The sequence below is a fragment of the Pundamilia nyererei genome, unplaced genomic scaffold (genome assembly GCF_000239375.1).
Source record: "Pundamilia nyererei isolate P.nyererei 1_Seehausen unplaced genomic scaffold, PunNye1.0 scaffold00009, whole genome shotgun sequence".
NCBI classification, from domain to species: domain Eukaryota; kingdom Metazoa; phylum Chordata; class Actinopteri; order Cichliformes; family Cichlidae; genus Pundamilia; species Pundamilia nyererei.
In genome coordinates, this window is record NW_005187410.1 from 3744583 (window position 1) to 3764070 (window position 19488).

The window sequence follows — 19488 nt, forward strand, 5'->3', positions numbered from 1 at the left end:
CATTTTCATATACATTTGTACAATGTTGCTCCAAACAACAATTGCATTAAACGTATTCAGGTCTAAAAATATTTTATTGCCTTTAAAATATACTGGGAAGCACCGTGTTGACGTCACCACTACCCTCAATCAGACTGCTACCTCAAGAAACATAACAGAACATAAAATACAATCTGTAGGCCAGAGTTCTATAACTCAAGCGGTGGAAAGAGTGCATGCATATAAGTGCAAAGCAATCATCAAATTTCAGGCAACTTTTTTTCTTAACACTTGTGGAAAAAGAAATAAAGGGCTCATTAGCAAGTGAGCTGCTTGTATTAGTGGGCATGGTGCTTTGATCAATAATGGTCTGTACAAACCACAATGGATACAGCCATTAGAATGCTATAGCGGCATATCCCAGGGGGTCCATATTCCGTCGTCTTTCACTAATAGGTTTTTAGATGCATTCTCTGGATGTGCAACAACACATGCAGTATTTATTGCTCTTTGCTAAGTACAACACCTCAACTTTCTACCATGTAAGTGCAATTACAATATTACTATCAATTCTATATGCTTTGTTTGGATTTATACAATAACAAAAGGTACTATTAATAACAATAGATGCTAAATTCTTGGTAAAATTGTTTAGCATTTGTGTTAAATAATCTCTGTGAATAAAACTGTGTGGTGCACTACACAGACATTTCCCATTGCTGCACATGCACAGAGCTCAATACCAACCTGATTTACTCTACCATTGATGTGTGCTGTAGAGAGTAATGATTATGTGCCAGAGTCAGTGCTAAACAGTATCTGACAAGGCATGGAAAGGTCTCTCTTGGAACAGTTGCACCCATGCTCCTGCCGTGGATTCAACACTGCATACTTACATACAGCTGATGAATAGTGTTGCATAACACTGGGCCACCAATTATCACTGTGTGCATGTGCGTGTTTTTATTGCAGAGAGTAAACTTAGTAAAAATGTGCTAATGGGTGAGAAATTTTAGCATGAGCTGAACAATTATAGTTTATAATACACAAATAATAATAATACAATTGGTAAGACTTTAAGAATAGCCTTAATTGATGTAAAACTGTGAAGGAAAACTGTAAAGATCTAGCAAAAAGTAGGCCAGCCACACACAACACCCGCATTAACCTAAGCTGTAACATCAAAATGTAATTCAATCCATGGAGCTCGCACACATCATTTCCATGTATTCAAAGTAGGTTAAACTTATTTTACATTTCACATGCGCTATTTTTTTTTTTTCTTCAAACGCACAGCTTCGAAGGTGGGACCAACTAAATAAGTGGTGAAACTGGTATGTGATATTTTTAAAATTGCAGTTCAAAATATTTTGACACTTACTGGAACAAACTCAGCTTATGTTAATTTGCTTATACTAGTGGCAGCAGAATAGATCACTTTTTATAAAAGGGACGATTGCGCCACCTTGAGATACAAAAGGGGAAATGCCGAGTCCAAAACGTGAAAATGGCGTTAAAAGTGTGTTTTAATTACCCTGAGTATTGTCTGTAAGGCTTCATACACGCCCTAGATACCTTTGGTACTTTGCCAGTCGTCGCCCGAAAGACTTTTCTTAAAAATACTTTTTAAATTGCAAAATGGATATGAACAATGTAAGGCTTTTGATCTGTTTCTTACTTTAGAATGCTAAGGAAAAACAAGAAGCTGTGGACTAAAATAATGCCTGGCAGAAATAAAGTAGGGATTAATTACCTTCATTTCGCCACGCTCCTAAGTTACCAGGCAACAGTAAATGCGTTAGTGCAAGATGGCGAAAACCCAAACTAACAGTACAATAACATCCTTTTTACCCTAAAATAAAGTGTAGTGCCCGATCATTTCCAACTGATATACTGAAGTCTGTTACTGTTGCCACTTGAAGCGAACATGGAGGATGAAGAGACAACCCTGGTAAGCAAATTCGATAAATGCTACACCGTCCAAGGCTTCAAATGAAAGTGAATGGCGTATTTAAGCTAAGATACGAAACATAAGTAACATGTATAACGTGTGGTTGACGTATATCTCTGTCCAAAAAGTTCAACAGTGATAACAGCATTTGCACCGGCTAACGTTTAATGCCGTTGCGCTTACTAGCTAACGGAGGAGCTATCTATTTTAGTTAGCATTTGATATTTGGTCTGCTAGTTGGAAAATGGTTTACAAACCGCTTTTGCTGACACCACGGTGTCCTCCGTATGCTTTTCCACAGGCTCTGATTAAGTACTATTGCTATGAGAAGTATTTCAATCACGCGGTGAACGCTGCAGCGGCTGCTCAAAAGAAGTACAGCAATGATGCTGTCTATACTTTCTTTCACGCATACGGTAACCTCATGCAAGGTAAGCTCGAAAAAAATCTAATTAAACGTTTTCAGGTCGGATTTGTTGCCTCTCATTAGTGCATTTCTGTCATTATTTGTTTACAGATCAAATTCAAGAAGCTAAGGTAGAACTGGACACTATAAGAGATCATCGAGAGCTCTCTCTCTGCACATTAATGGCTCTTGTATATGCAGAGAAAAAAAAGACAAACCCAGGTAAGACAACATTTTCACACCATCCATTTATTTTTCCATGGATTCTTGTGGAAATGGATTGCCAACAAGTGCTTCCAGTCTTATGTGTCTCTTTGTGTTCTCAGACAGAGAAGTTATTCAAGAACTTGATGCTAAGGTAAAAGAGGATCGTAAAAGTGCACCTCCCAAGAGTCTGTACTATGCTGGCACCTTTCTTTGGCTATTAGGGCGAAATGATAAGGCAAGAGAGTACACAGAGAGAATGATCAAACTTTCCAATGGCTCGAAAGAGGTGAGATCGACATATCTATTTATTTAGTTATTGTTTCAGTTTGAGAAATCAGCATTACTCTTCAATTTTTATAAAACATTTAAGCCTGATAAGTGTTTGCACGTTTGTCAAATGTGGACTGATACATATTCTTTAGGGATTAATCCTCAAAGCCTGGATAGATGTGACATCTGGTAAAGATGCCTACGCCAGAAAGGCTGGGAAATACTTTGATGAGGGACTGAAAGAGAGAGCAGATGTTTTCGCCATGATGGGAAAGGTGACATGGGAAATACAGATCCACATTACATAGTCTTCCTTAACCACAGCTACATATGTTAGCATGTTATTGTTTCTCTAGTTGTTCTTACAGGCCCTGTAAATCTAACATTACTTATTGTATCATTATTTTAGTTATTCATTTGACAGATTGTTGTTTGTGATTACTCATTAGTAATGATTCTAGTGATTTTAACCACTCAGTGATGCTTCATGTATCCCAGGCACAATACTGTGAATATCACCAGATCTACTCTGGAGCATTGGAGATCATTAACCAAGTGATTGTGAGCTTCCCTGTGTTTTTACCTGCTCTCACCAAGAAAATGAAACTGCTGCTGAGCCTACAAGACTGGGACCAAACCATAGATGTAGCACACAGGTGATTAAGCTAGTTCAGAGCTTTCTCCCAAATCAAATGTAGGAATAGTCTTTCATTTTGTTTTGCAAGCTTATTTCTGCTCATTTATTTTCTTTTTCTTAAAAAAAAATGGTATTATCTCTGTAAGATCAGGAAGTGCAATAAAATTTATAATCACCAGGCATATAAGAAAACACAGTTTGCCTTTACAAATGGCTCAGCATTCAAGTGCAAATGAAACACCAACGTGATGCCTCAAACCAGTGCACACTGACTAAGCCATTGTTTGTGCTTGCCCCCCACTCCCCACCCCCCCTGGACTTTAGCAAGTGGCACATAGTATAAAAAGTCCTTTGAGCCAAAGTGTTGGAAAGACATACAATTCCAAGGAGTTGCGGTTCAGGTTTACAGAACAGGAGGAAGAGTGATTTCTCAGGTTGCACCATGTTCTGAGCCTCTGTGGTGCCTTAACTGTGATGTTATGAAATGGGAGGGGTGCAGGCAGCAAACAGTATTCATTACATCCTTCAAACGCCTTCACAAGTCTTTTTATCTTTAATGTTATTTGCCTGGGAGCTCAACACACTACTGCAGCAGTATCAGATATTCTATTACTACGAATAAAAGAAGTCCAACCTTATTAAGTGTAGGAGATGGACTTTATTCACATCTCCTTGTGTCATGTTTCAGGCTTTTACAGAAAGATAAAAATAACCTGGAGGCACTGCGGATGTTAGCCCTGCATTCTTTATGCCGAGAGGGCAATATTATCGAGGTAGAACTTACACATTTTCACACATTCATACTTTCATTTCATATTGCAGAAATTGGACACAAATACAGATAAACGATTTGTTTTCATTAGTTTGTATAAATTGTTTTTATGTCCCCAGTCAGTAAAGCATCTTTCAAACCTCATCAGTAGCTTGGAGATTTTGGAGCCACGCAACCCTGAGCTTTTTTACCAAATGTCTCTGGCCTTCACTCGGGTCGTAAGACAACTTTCAGCGTTCTTTCTAAAATCACAATGGTATAATTTAATTGAATTACAGCACTTTGTTGGCTTGTTCTTTAATTATTATCATTACAGTGTGGACGAAATGAGAAAGTGATTGAGCAGACTTTCAGAATGGTGGAAAGAGCCTTTTCTCTGGCACAAGGGGATTCTGACTTAGCCACAGAGCTGGGCTACCAGATGGTGCTTCAGGGCAGAATCAAGGAGGCAATGAAGTGGTATAAGACTCCTTTTACCAACAGGGATCACAGTAGTGTTTCTGCTTTGACTGGTAATGTGTTCAGATTATTTTTCTGTGTGTTAATTTGGATCAGTATGTCACAGATTTCAAAAATATCTTTGGAAATAACTTTTTTCCCCTTAATTAGGTATGATTCATTGCCAGCTGATAGAGGGAAATCTTGAAGATGCAGAACAACAGTTGGAATTTCTGACAGAGTTTCAACAATCTATTGGAAAATCAGCGGTAGGATTTTTTTCTGCAGGAATACGCAAATTCTGGTCAAATGTTTTGGCTTCTGGCAGGATAAGCAACGGTGGATTCATTGGGTCTTTCAGTGACTTTTCACTGTTTTCCAGACTGTTTAATTTCACAGTGATGCCTCTTATTCATCTTGTACTCTTGTCAGTTTTTTTGCAGTACTTTCTGTTAATTTATATCTATTTCTCTTTCGTTCTTTAAAAAATATATATGTGTTAAAGGAATTATTATACCTACGTGCTGTGCTGGCAATGAAACGCCACCGGTCACAGGAAGAGGTCACCAACTTGCTGAATGATGCAGTGGATGCACACTTCTCCTCCTTACATGGGCTGCCTCTTGGAGTAGAGTACCTAGAGAAACTGAATCCTGACTTCCTGTTGGAGATTGTCAAAGAATATCTTGCCCTCTGCCCTGCCAAGGTACAGCTGGAAGAATCATAAGGGACAGGATGTTTGTGTGTCCTACAAATGTTTATGTGAATTCTTTGCCTCAAGTTTGTGCATTCCCAAAATAGATACATGGGTACAGATATGGATTCTAAGAATATAATAATGAGGCTTAAAATAAATTAAAAAAAACAAAAAAAACAATACATTTAAAAACAAACTTTTTATTTTTTTGCCAAAGCCTCCTGCTCCAGGCCAACCTGCTGCTCCTCAGCTCCAGCACTGTGCTACTGTGTTGGATAAAGTAGTAAAAATTGTGCCAGGTCTCCTTCAAGCAGTGTTCTTGCTTGCCAAAGTTAAATATCAGTCAGGTGAGTACCGCAGTTAAAATATTTGTGTTTACTTTTCTTAGATAGCTTTTTAAATTACATTGCTTCTGTGTTCATTCAGGTGACATTGATGCTGCTCAGAGTACTTTACAACACTGCCTGGACCAGTGTCCTTCTCATGCAGATGCTCATCTGTTAATGGCACAGATCCATCTACTGCAGGGTAACGTGAGGCTGTGCTCTCAGTCCCTTGAACTCTGCCTCAGCCATAACTTTGAGGTAAAATCACCATCAACACCACAGTTTTATTTGCAGCTAAATCTGTATAATACACTGTTTCAATGGCTTATTTGACCCGCTGCCAGATAATTAATGTTCTATTTTTATAATAACTTATATATTTATGAAGCAAGCCGTTGTCACTAGCAGTCATAGGATATGAAGTGTTGAAGTATTGCCTTGATTTTTTTTATGCATGCATAATGACAGTAAGGAGTCTTGAATTTTTTCCAATTCCAGATTCGAGACCACCCACTGTATCACCTGATCAAAGCTCAGACTAAGAAGAAAACAGGTGAGCTTACTGAGGCTATTCAGACATTGCAGATAGCCATGAATCTTCCAGGTGTCCGCAGAGCTGGATCCTCGTCCAAGTCCAAAAACAAGAAGTCAGAACTGAGCTCTGCGGACTGTGTCTCTGTCTTCTTGGAATTAGCTGAGGCCCTTTGGCTCAATGAAGAACAGGTAAAATAGTGTATTTTGACTGGCTAGTCAAAGCTGGTGCACTTACTTTGGGTTTCAACATACACCAAAAAATGGAAGAATTCAGTATAAGCTCATGAATGGATTTCATATTTCAGCATGAAGCAGCAAAAGTGATGCAGGATGCCATCAATGAGTTTTCAGGAACACCTGAGGAGCTACGAGTCACTATTGCTAATGCGGACCTGGCTTTGCTGCGTGGTGACACAGAACTGGCACTGAGTATGCTCAGAAATATTACCCCGGAGCAGCCCTATTACATCCAAGCTAAGGAGAAAATGGCAGACATATATCTGAACCACAGAAAAGAGAAACGCCTGTATGCAAGCTGTTACAGGTGAGCACTAAATCTGGACTCCAGTGAGCAAAATACAGAAATATTAGGCATTAGTTTAATATATGAAGACACATACTATCTGAAACACAATGTGAATTTTTAAAGAGAAATAGTTGAAGTAGTTTAAGTTGATTGATGACATAACCTTGTAATATCTTCCGAAAACAGCTGCTACCTGTCATCAAGTTAAGTCTGTAGTACAATTTATAACATCACAAGATTAAACTAAATGAAATAAAGCCAACCAAAGCCATTCAGCTGAAAGGAAATGAGCAGTTTCCTCAAGTCTTGAAACTGGTCTCAGATGATACTTATTATTGACAGCTGAGACTTAGTAAAGTGTGACTGAATCACAGACCAGCACAGACATCTGTCTGCATAATGAAGCACGCCATATGTGATATGATACCTCTATCTTTTCTCCAGAGAAATGATAGAAAAGCTGCCCAGCTCTCACACGTATGTCTTACTTGGTGATGCCTACATGAAGATTCAAGAAGTAAGTGCAAGATGTGTTTCATCTGTGTCTTTTGGACAATATAACAACCAACTCAAGTTTGGCTTTAAAATGCTTGTTCTTAATGTAATCGAGGTATTCGAGAACAACAAGAATAACAAAAAGGTCGATTGTGCTGATTGTGCACTTGCTGTGCAGTTTTGAGCATAATGATGAAACATAGTTTTACTAAAGCTTCATTGCTAAAGCTATAAAACCTAAAAGCCTTGCTTGGTAGCCACTTTAAGGTGGTTTAGGAAAGGCCACGTCTCATGAAATGAGCTACTGAACCAAGAGTTTATCCCTTGAACAATATTGTGTACAGTTTGAATAACATTATTAAAATCACAGGACATCACATCTTTAAATACTTAAACAGGGAACTGACTCAGAGGCTGAGGGGGTGTAAATAGTCATCCTAAATAGTCATCCCTGTTGCTGGAAAGGAAATGTAATTCTCATTTTTATAATGCTCAAATTTCATAATAATTTATCAAGTATTTTCAGACCACATGATTCATGTACATTCACTAGGGATCACTGGCAGCATAGAAAGTCATCTAATCATCTCCCTACTGTTTTTAACGTGAATATGGTGCACCGGATATTTGCAAGCTCACACACACCTCCATCAAATAGCAGCTGAATTCAGTGTGTTATAATGTCTTCAAGGACGTGTTCTCCATTATCACACACTAACCACTGATTAACAACAGCAGCGTAACTCTCACTTATCAATTAAAGTTAAACAACAACAGCTGGTCTCTTCATAAAGTTCTTCATTAAAGGTAGACAAAGGAAAAGAACAGACTATCCTAGTGACAGGTTAATCCTCTGCTCAACTGATTAGTAACCTACATAATTTTATAGGTGGCAGCTTAATCCTGCTATGATTACTTGTGTTACACATATTTTGGTTATGTTGATAAGTGCGATGACATCATTGAAGGTTAAAATGCAGATTCCCAACCTGGCTATCAGAAATTGTTTCTTGATTCAGTTTCCTTTAACAGCTCTTACTCATGCAACAGCTTCTAAAGTGTTTACCACGTGTTTATAGCCGTTTCTAATATTTACAAAAACTTAAAGCAACACTGCTTATCTGCATGTGTGTTTATCCTCAGCCGCAGAAAGCAATTGAGGCTTACGAGCAAGCGCTGAAGAAGAACCCTAAAGATGGTGCTTTAGCCAGCAAGATAGGAAAGGCTCTGGTGAAGACTCATCACTACATCAAGGTTTGTGTCATAAACTTATTTAAAAGATAAAATACAAGTCAAGTGGAGACAGTCTTTTGTTGACTCTAGTCTGCTTTTACACAGGCAATAAATTACTATGAAGAGGCCCTGAAGACTGAGCAACAGAACTTCCTGCGTTATGACCTGGCAGAGCTGCTGATGAAAATGAAGCAATATGAGCGCTGTGAAAGGGTCCTGCATGATGCTCTGGCCCATGAACAAGGTGCTTAAGACGTCACACTATTTTATATACAGTGAAGTCTTGACGTTAACAGTGAAATAAACAAGAGAGCCTAGTCATGATTATATTTTGTCCATAGCCATGACGATACAGGTAGTGTTGATTGTGGAAATTCCACACTGCTTAGATTTTATAGAACAAATCAAAACATTTCTCTGTTGGTTTTTTGAAAATGCTTTTACTAATTGTTGCCATTTTCATTATGCATTTTTTACACACAGTGAATCAACTACCTGTGCTCTCAGACGACTGCCGTTATCTGGTCCTGTTAGCCAAAGTCCAAAACAAAGTTGAGAAAACAGAGGAGTCTATACTTTCACTACAAAGAGTAAGTAGGCCCAGGCATTTGGCTTTCTCTTGGTCCTCTTTACACACAAAAACATCTTAACCATTGTAAGACTTGTCTCTTTTTTTTTTCGAATAATAATGATGATGCTGATTGATGTTATTTCCATAATGATGATGTTCTGTTCATAGGCTCGGGATGTACAGGCCAAAGTGCTGAAACGCATGCAGTTGGAGCAGCCTGATGCTGTCCCCATGCAGAAGCAACTTGCTGCTGAGATCTGTGCTGAGATCGCCAAACACTACACAAGTCAGAGGGGCTATGAGAGAGCAGTCAAATTCTACAAAGAGGCTCTTGTGTATTGTGAGACAGATCGCAAGGTCAGTGCAGCTGAATCAAAAACGTTCTGTGTACTTACTGCAGCTGTGGGTAACAAGCACTGGTGTCCTTTTGAGTCTTGCCCAAGTGTTTTAAAATTTTAAATTGTGATCTTAGTTGTTGGTAGGTTTATCTAGGCGAAATGACTCATTACAGTATATAGTCATTACTGTACCAGTAAGGTTGGTACATCAACTTCATTATTAGAATGTTTCCCCTGTTCTTAGGTGATGCTGGAGTTGGCATGCTTGTACCTTACTTTAGGTGAGACTGATGCATGCCAGGAGCAGTGCAGCGTCATTTTGAAGAATGACCAATTTAATGAAGATGCGACTCTGGTTTGTTCTGATCGTTTGCCACTACAGTTTTGACCATAACCTTTTTCTGAACCATAAATAACAACCTGTGTCTTAAATATGTTTGTCCTTAGATGTTGGCAGACATTATGCTTAGGAAGGAGAACAAGGAGAAAGCAGTTTTCCATTTTCAGCAACTGCTTGAACGCACACCAGGTATAACAGGGCCATCTTTCTGTTCTTTTTTTTTTTAAATCAAATGTGATTTGGCATTGTCTAAATGGAAGCCATAATATCTTGCATGTGTTGTTTTCAGACAACTACCACATTCTGTCACGTCTTATTGAATTGATGAGAAGGGCTGGGAAGCTGGAAGACGCCTCCAGATTTCTTGATATGGCAGAAAAACATTCTTCAAGGTCTCGATTTGACCCTGGGTTTAACTACTGCAGAGGACTTCATCTTTGGTAAGTTACAACAGTGTTTTCCAGAGATTACAGGAACATTTGTGTCAAACTCAATGACTAAACTTGTGCTTTTTGGTCAGGTACACAGGACAACCTAATGATGCTCTGCGACACTTTAATAAGGCACGAAAAGACAATGATTGGGGCCAAAATGCTGTATATAACATGATTGAAATCTACCTAAACCCTGACAATGACACGGTTGGAGGAGAGCTATTTGAGACATTAGATGGTGAAATTGGGTAAGTGGTCTTAATTAAGAAAATGTAATACATAAGGGAAGAAATACTAGACTATGCAGTGTAAGCTTCTGTTATAACAGATTTGCATTTGCTTGGTGTCGCTCTCCAGGAACTCTACAGAGAAGCAGGAGTCAGAGCAGCTTGCTGTGAGGACAGCTGAGAAGCTGCTGAAGGAGTTAAAGCCTCAGACTCAGAGTGGACACGTACAGCTCCGCATCCTGGAGAACTACTGCCTTATGGCGACTAAACAGAAGGCCAATATAGAGAAAGCCCTCAGTGTTTTCACAGATATTGCCAACAATGAGGTAAGTAAGTTCTAGGTCCAGCATGACTCTCTCGTAGACGTTATAGCCAAAGTAGATGCTTTTCTTCCTTCTCTTTCTCCAGGCTCTTTTGTGCACATACACTGTACATTACACTGTATCCAACTAAGTATTCATTTAATATTTGCTTAATGTTAATGGATTGTCATCCATACATGTCATCTGTTGTATGGAACTATAAATGAAGCCATTGACAATTTGAGTGCAAACAATTAGAAGTGGCATAGTGGTGCAGTGTTGTCAGATTCATCTCGTCTCACCGATATTCCTGGTTTCCATTCAGAAAGATCATGTGCCAGCCTTGTTGGCAATGGCAACAGCTTACATGATGCTAAAGCAAACTCCTCGTGCCAGGAACCAGCTCAAACGTGTAGCTAAGATGAGTTGGAGCATTGCTGATGCAGATGAGTTTGAGAAAAGCTGGCTACTCCTGGCAGACATCTACATCCATTCAGGGAAGTACGAGATGGCCCTGGAACTCCTAAACAAATGCATCTCCCATAACAAGGTGAGCCTGAAAATGTCGTCACTATTGAAATATGAAATGAGGACAGTGCAGTTAACATATATATCTGTTTTTCTGTGTGCTTTTTTTCAAAATTTGTTTCTTTGTTATGCAGAAACTGACTTAAGTAAATTTAAGTAAAGTAAATTTCTTCCCCAGTCATGCAGTAAAGCATATGAATATAGGGGCTATATAATGGAAAAAGAGCAGTCATTCCGCGATGCTGCATTGAACTATGAAATGGCTTGGAAACATGGAAATCAAACCAACCCAACTATTGGTATGTCAAAGTCGCACGTCTAGCTCTGTTACTAAGGACAAAGATTCAAAGGCTCACATTTCTAACATGTATGTCCATTTTTATTTCAGGGTACAAGCTTGCTTTTAACTACTTGAAAGCGAAGCGATATGTCGATGCCATAGACGTCTGTCATAAGGTGAGACATGTTTGGATGTTAATAGTTTATATCTTCAACATGTTTCTGTCCTGTTAATCTTGTTAATTTTTGTTCACAGGTTCTGGCTGCTCATCCAAATTATCCAAGAATAAGAAAGGACATCCTGGACAAAGCTCGGGCCTCCCTGAGATCTTAGTGTTGGACCTGTATTTTTTGTGATAGAGAAATATTTTCTGTAACTATTTGATTGAATCCACATGTATTGTTTTGAATTTTCTGTCAAGTTTTCTGACCATGTAAATAGTTGGTAGCTGACCATCAAAAGAGAGGGTGGGAAAAAGTGTAAAGATATTCAAGCACAACTTAAGGGATTTTTTTCCCCCATAGACAGAAAAAGAAAACTCCTGCAGTTTATAGTCTTTACGAAGTCTGTATGGAAGTATCTTTGAAGTTTATTAAGATGTAAATGTGCTTCTGCATCTGTTACAATCTATGATAACTGGATAACAATAGTGATTTACTGACTTATTTTCTCAAGCGTAAAACAGAAATGTAGACAACTGTCTTTGTCTTTTTCTCCAAATAAAGTTATTTCAGATATGGTGTTGCTGTGGCCTGGCTTTTATCCCCCTTCAAACTTTGATTTATTGTTCAGAAAGCATGGATACCTGCCTAATAGAATGAAAACACAATATGACTAGACGGTTTACATCACCGGTGCTGACACAGAAAAACAGTTACAAGCGTGACTAGAATAGGACACACGGTAAGCATTTTAATGGACATAATAAACTGGCTGCCTGCCGTGGGTAGCGAGCTGCGGAGAACACAGTCACTACAGATGGAGTCACTGTGCGAGTCAAAAAGCAGAAAGACTTCAAACTGGGCACCAGAGCAAGCTCCCTGCAGGCGGAATCCACGTCTTTACTCCTGCAAGCATCCAACTCTTTATGAACACAATCCGTTGTGGGAAACGTGGAACATTTCAAGGATTAGACAAGCTGCAGTGTGCGGTGGTGAGTTTCTAAGCTTTTTAGCCAACAACTTTTATTCGGAATACGGAAAGCTTTTAATAATTATTCGCGTCTTCGCTGGGAGGGATGCGTAACTTTTCCAGATTTTTGTGTACCATGTGCGTTGTCCGTTCCTCTTGAGTTCATAAGTTTAAGCTCTATGGCCAATATGCGGCGTTTCTCAGAGACTTGATTGGATGCGGTGGGATATATCGCGTTCCTCCGTTATTTGTAACCCAGCAACTGTCCCAGTGAATGACCACTAGAACAAATCCTATTAATGACACCTTTAAGCAGCTCCGCGCAGAGGAGTCTCAAACATTTCTCGAGGAGCTCCAGACCACTTTAGCGTATTTATACAATAGTTTGTCGCGATAGCCCAAATGTTCCATTCAGCAGTGATTGTCAAATCTTTGATTTATTTAATTATTTATCTCAAAAGGTTTTAGCGAGTTTTCTTCTGTCGTAATGGCCTTTTTTTTGGTTTTTATTTCAGGTGTGGATTGTGTCCTGATGCACTATTTTGATACGCAGAAGTTTTCTCTGCGCAAGCGCACATGTACGTCATAGCCTTTTACCTGAGAGGAGTACACCTGGATCCAACGAGACGGAAGTTCACTGGCAATCTTTGAGCAAATCTTTTGACTTTTTTTTTTTTTTGGGCTTCTCCAGGAAGAAAAGTTTTGTTTGACGTGAAAGCGATGGTTTCCAGCTAAAGCGAGATGGCGTTTGTTTAATTTTCAGAGAGCAGTTTAAAGGACGTTGTTAGCCTTAACTTGTTGGTCAGCGATTCATGGTGCGCTGTATTTTTTTGCTGAGGGAATCCAGACCCGAGGTTGTTTGCTGATTTCACCAGCCGGTTTTAAATATGTGATTTTTCAATGGAGCACAGGAAGCTTCACGCCTACCTTTTTATTACCAAAAGGTAAAATATACCTAAAGTATGCAGGCAGCACACACACACAGAGAACATTTCATTATGTTCTCTCTCTCTCTCTCTCTGTGTGTGTGTGTGTGTGTGTGTCTGTGTCTGTGTCTGTGTGTTGTTTTTTTTCTTCAACCCTTTATGTCATAAATCCTGAAGCCACATAAATACTGTTTACTCATCAGTGTTCGGATTATGAATATTATTGTTTGTTACAGCTGAATCTCAATCCAAAGCCAGCCTGCTCTACATTCAAAAAGAATGCCAGTTCTTCGCAGAGTACTCCGAAGGCGCCTGCACCCACTGAAACTTCTCATAGTGGCTCTTGTCTTTGTCACATTTGTGTTCTTCATACAATGGGAAGTCGGAAGCCAAAGCCAACAGGAGGACCCGTGGCTGAAGGAAATGGCAGTGAAGCGGGATGCCATGCTGGGAATGGTGATGGGAGCTGTCAATAACTTCAGGGATGCAATGCCAAAGATGCAGATCAGAGCCCCTGTACGTCATCAGGAGAAAGCAGACGGCACGTCTTGTCTGCCAGGTCACTACACTGCTGCTGAGCTCAGGCCAGCTCTGGAGCGGCCACCCCAGAACCCTCTTGCCCCCGGAGCTGCTGGGAAACCTTTCAACACTGACTCGCTGAGCCCCAATGAGCAAAAGGAGAAGGAGAGGGGTGAAGAGAAACACTGCTTTAACTTGTATGCAAGTGACCACATCTCTCTGAGCAGAGACCTGGGTGCAGACACAAGACCACCAGAGTATGTGTACACTGACTCTCCAGGCTTCTGATGAACCTATGTAAAATAACAATTTTAAAAGATAGTGTTATTAAGGGACATATTAGATCAAACGTTGACTTTATTTTTAAAAAAATCAAGTATTTATACTATCCTGTGGATATGAATTCAGTATTGATGCTACTCTTTCTGTCTAAAATATAGTTGCACTCTGAAAAATACCCATATAAATTATTTTAAAAGTAGTTTTCTTAATGCAACAGCGACCATCTAACCCCAACAAATTTTTCTCAATTTCTGTTTTTTGTAACTGGGGAAAATGTCAGGCAGAAACCACAGAGATGATTACTGTGAGAGAGACTTTGTTTCAGCATGCCTGGCCAATTATTGTGGTTAAAATTTCAGGAAGAAGCAACGTTTTGCTTGGCTTGTTGCAGTACATCCAAACACATGGAAATCCACATGGGCTTCTCATGTCAGTTTAGTCGATACAAGGCAGACGCATAAAGCCGGTCCATGTTCTGGCAATCTCCCTAGGCTGAATTACAAAGTTTGTCCTACTCTAATATGGCAGGTATTTCAAAGGCTGCCACACATGCAGTGTCACAGCTGAAATGGACTCCCCACAGGGGAGAGCTTGGAGATGTAATAACTATACTGTGCCACTCAGGAACTGTACAGGATAGTCAGATCTTTGTGCTCTTTTCCCTCCTTGTACAGATGCATTGAGCAAACCTTCAAGCGATGCCCCCCCTTGCCGACCACCAGTGTGATAATTGTGTTTCACAATGAGGCCTGGAGCACTCTGCTAAGGACGGTATACAGTGTCCTTCACACCTCCCCCGCCATTCTCCTCAAAGAGATCATCCTGGTGGATGACGCCAGCGTAGATGGTAAAACCTCAATGGGCTCCTTCATGACTGTCCTGCTCACTTTTGGGTTCAATTTCATGCAGCGTGTTGGGTGGGCAACTCACTGTGTGCCATGAAACATGCAGAGGGGAGCTCCCTGCTTCTTCTTTTGTGGCACCTGATGTGGGTTAACAACAGGAAGCAAGGGGCCCCGCGGTGAATACTTTCCTAAGAGGAATTAGCAGTGGTTGAGCTTAGAGATGAGTCAGAGTTAACCATTATAAATGGGTCAGATGTAGGAAGGAAACGTAATCCTGGAAAGGACAGAGGTTTCAAAGAATGAAGTTCAGCTGACACCTAAGCTCAGCTATTTGCTGTGAGCAGGCAGATTGAGTCCTGCAGTGCAGCAGATTTCTTGAAAGCCAGCCCAGTTAAACATGGAAGGAACATAAATTTGTTCTTAATCTGTTTAAGTCTTCTTTTTCGGGCTAGGGTCTGTGAGATTAACTAGTAAGCAGTTAAGCAATTATTGTTATTTGATTTATTTTGGAGTATTTTGTGTTGCTTTTTATCTTGTATTCATCAAATTAAGCATCTCTGTATCTCCAACTCTAACGTCTAATTGATATCCCACGCTTTCAGATGAGTTAAAGGACAAGCTGGATGATTATTTGAAGCAGCTGAACATTGTACGAGTCATGCGCCAGCGAGAGAGAAAAGGACTTATAACTGCTCGGCTCCTGGGTGCCTCCGTGGCGACCGGTGACACACTCACCTTTCTGGATGCTCATTGTTAGTCACCACCACTGACACTACTCACACATTTAAAAACTGGTTTGCACGCCCTTAAACACACACCCGCACAATTTGTAAACACTGCTTACTCCTTTTATAAAGCCATTTCTCATGTGGATTTGTGTTCTAAACAAAGTAGTTTAGTGCTTTTTGCAGAGAAAGTAGTAAGTGATGCATTTCCCTATGTGGGTGTATTAACAGGTGAATGCTTTAATGGATGGCTGGAACCTCTGCTGGCTAGGATAGCGGAAAACTACACTGCAGTAGTGAGTCCTGATATTACTACTATTGATCTCAATACTTTTGAGTTCATGAAACCGTCCCCTTATGGCCAGAATCACAATCGGGGGAACTTTGATTGGAGTCTTTCATTTGGTTGGGAGAGCCTACCAGATCATGAGAAGCGAAGGAGGAAGGATGAAACGTATCCAATCAAGTGAGTCAAAGTTGTGCATGTATACTGGATATCGACTTCATCTGAAACCCAATCTTCTTTTGAAGCTTCTAAACATTTAACAAAATGCATCCACAGGACTCCCACGTTTGCTGGTGGGCTCTTCTCCATCTCCAAAGAATATTTCTACCGTATCGGAAGCTATGATGAAGAAATGGAAATCTGGGGTGGGGAGAATATCGAAATGTCCTTTAGGGTAAGGTATTACCAAGCTGTCATTATTTGTGCAAATATCTTTTACCCTTGGAGCCATTCAGTTATTCAAACTGCTGCATGGGCGTGTGCGTCTGTTTTGTCAATCATTAATTTGAAGGTATGGCAGTGTGGAGGACAGTTGGAGATAATTCCTTGTTCCATTGTTGGTCATGTTTTCCGCACCAAAAGTCCACACACCTTTCCTAAGGGCACACAAGTGATTGCTCGCAATCAGGTGAGACTGGCTGAAGTCTGGATGGATGACTACAAAGAGATCTTTTACCGACGTAACCAGCAAGCTGCGCAGATCGCAAAAGATGTACGTATAGCTTCTTTCCCCCCCCCAGATGTTAGAATTACTTTACTTTTAGTTTAGTAGACACCCAAACCTTAAAACAGACAACTGGTATTTAGAGTTGAATACATTTTAAAATCATGATCTGGAACAGTCTTTAGGATCTCCATGAATGGCATCAACATGCTCATCCAGATGTTTCTGCTCCTGGCGAAAGGCTCTCATTTTCCTCCAGAATTTGATATTTATTTATTTATTTATTTTGCATTTGAAGTCCTATTCTATTTTACTCTGTTATGTGATTCTTTGAATTTTCTTGTTTGTTTGTTTTTTAAAAAATGGCAGCAACTTGCAAATTGGTCTACAGCAGAAATTTTTCCATCTGCTTGTATCTAAGTGTTTTAAGGCCGCTCATTACTGTCCCAAAAACACATAAAGCTCTTGTCCAATGTTTTGCATAGAAGAGGCATTATGTCTGCTTATCAATAACTTCAGATACTCTGCAGAGAAAAGCATACCTCTCTTACCAGGGCAACCACTGCAGAGTAAATTGAAATATTCCATAAAAGCTGTGGGTGTGTGGGTACTATGGGGGATGTGGGGCACGTTTTGGGGGGTAAAAAACAACAGAGGAAAAAGAGGCCTAGAAGGAGTCATCTCTGGTAAATGACACTGTCTCTCAGGGTTTCCCAACATGTGGTCCCACAGGTCATATAAACATTTCCCTCCGGGCGACACCTCACAGAGCAGGCCAGCCCTCACCCACTGGCTTCAGACAGACACGGCTTTGTCAACAGCATCACAGAATCCACTGTAGTTGCTATCAGTAAGCACTAGTGTGAGAAGCATCCTTGTCATTATAGTAAAGCCCTCATTATTTAGGTGAGTTAGGTGCCTGCAAATCCTTTGAAATGAGTCATTACTCTCCACTCGCCACTCCCAGTTTAAAAAGTGCAGTGATCAAATACTTGTCTGTAGTTAATTAACAAATGAGTAATTATACTACCAAAATATACCTGCTGACTTAAGAAAAACAAGTATGATAACAATCAGCAATATTTTGATTTATTTTAAACAGAGTAATATTACTATGTTTTTGTATAAAGAAGTAATGTGTCTTTTCCATAATGTAATTTTATAAAAGTATGTAGTGTGAAAATGCAGTATCTATACTATTAGCTGGTGTGAAGTTTCAGACAGAGATTCACACAAGGCTTAGGTTTTAGCATCAGGTCAGATGTTCACTGAATATACTGCTTTGTGATACTGAGGAATGTTTTTGTCAGATATCTAACAGCAGGAATAGAAGCTAAATACAATATAAGAAGCCAGTCGGGGGCATTGTTGCATTGCAGCAAAGCCAAGGTAGCATCAAATATGCCAGAAGTGTACTTTGACAGTTTAAAAAAAAGTTTTGCCTCTCTGTTATAACAGGGAGCTTTTGGCGATATCTCCAAACGTGTGGAACTCCGTGAAAAGCTGCAGTGCAAGAGCTTCTCCTGGTATTTGCAGAACGTTTATCCAGAAGTCTTCATGCCTGATCTCAACCCACTTCGCTTTGGCTCAGTAAGATCACACACCAGACCACCAGCTCTCCTTTTCAAACCTCACAGCACACTGTCTAGCCACTGTGGGTTTCCACTTAGGATCTCCAGAGGGTACTGAGCAGTTCCAATTTAACACCACTGAAAGCACTCTAGAGGCTAAAGTTGTTTGAACAGCTTGCACTGGATGTTAGTTTTTCATTTTGTTTCCTCTCATTGCTTTCCCCTTCCCTCCTCTTCTCTGTAGGTGAAAAATGTGGGCAAGGACTCATGTCTGGATGCTGGGGAGAACAATGAGGGTGGGAAACAGCTGATCATGTACCCATGTCATGGTCTAGGAGGAAACCAGGTCAGTGGGAACACGTCTGTTTTATCTCTTTTTGACAAGTTGAGCAGGTTTACTTAAAATACATTATTTGTTTCTATGCCGTAGTATTTCGAGTACTCCACACATCACGAGATTAGACACAACATTCAGAAGGAGCTGTGTTTGCACGGGGCGGAGGGGGCTGTGAAGCTGGAGGACTGCCAGTACAAAGGCAAAAAGACAGTGGTGGGAGCAGAGCAAAAATGGGAACTGAAGGATGTGAGTTTAGTCTTTTTAGTGTACACTAATTTCACAATCCCTGCATTATATTATTGTTAAAGTAATATGTGTGTGTATATATGCATTTTTAAATTTTCATATAGAACCAGTTATTCTACAATCCTGGATGGAACATGTGTCTGAGTGCCCATCACGAGCATCCTTCTCTGGCTCTTTGCAACCCTTCTGACAAATACCAGCATTGGTCCTTCGTCTGACTGCACAAAATACCACTTTAGAAAAAGCTAATCTGTGTGAGGAACAAGCTAGGACAAAAAATACTATATGCAGTTTCCATGCTGATTTTTTTTTCTTTTTTAATTATTTTTAGATAAATTATCACACTGATTTTTTTATTTATTTTTATACAGAGATGAGCTGAAGGAAAGTTTGGGCTGAGTATATGAACAATGAAGATGCACTTTGCTGACAAGTGCCTCTTTTGTGTTTGACATGTTTTCACCA

The 19488-nt window shown here is 39.9% G+C and overlaps 2 protein-coding genes across 2 annotated transcripts; both read left to right on the forward strand.

Annotated features, from left to right (window-relative positions):
- Positions 1-1751: 1751 nt before the first annotated feature.
- ttc21b (tetratricopeptide repeat domain 21B) lies at positions 1752-12225 on the forward strand. Its single transcript, XM_005723427.1, has 29 exons — positions 1752-1930; positions 2232-2361; positions 2448-2558; positions 2663-2829; positions 2966-3088; positions 3312-3469; positions 4139-4223; positions 4342-4440; positions 4539-4734; positions 4832-4929; positions 5166-5366; positions 5575-5704; positions 5784-5941; positions 6182-6406; positions 6523-6761; positions 7188-7260; positions 8382-8492; positions 8577-8715; positions 8955-9061; positions 9211-9399; positions 9625-9735; positions 9828-9909; positions 10010-10160; positions 10241-10402; positions 10512-10707; positions 11009-11233; positions 11390-11510; positions 11600-11667; positions 11747-12225. The coding sequence occupies exons 1-29, from the start codon at positions 1907-1909 to the stop codon at positions 11822-11824; spliced, it is 3957 nt and encodes a 1318-aa protein (XP_005723484.1). The 5' UTR covers positions 1752-1906; the 3' UTR covers positions 11825-12225.
- Positions 12226-13218: 993 nt separating this feature from the next.
- Positions 13219-19287, forward strand: galnt3 (UDP-N-acetyl-alpha-D-galactosamine:polypeptide N-acetylgalactosaminyltransferase 3 (GalNAc-T3)). The gene is made up of 11 exons (XM_005723428.1): positions 13219-13566; positions 13785-14324; positions 15024-15196; positions 15797-15946; positions 16151-16385; positions 16482-16599; positions 16717-16917; positions 18328-18459; positions 18685-18786; positions 18871-19023; positions 19128-19287. Exons 2-11 carry the CDS (start codon positions 13828-13830, stop codon positions 19239-19241), a joined length of 1875 nt encoding a protein of 624 aa, XP_005723485.1. The 5' UTR covers positions 13219-13566; positions 13785-13827; the 3' UTR covers positions 19242-19287.
- Positions 19288-19488: the final 201 nt, after the last annotated feature.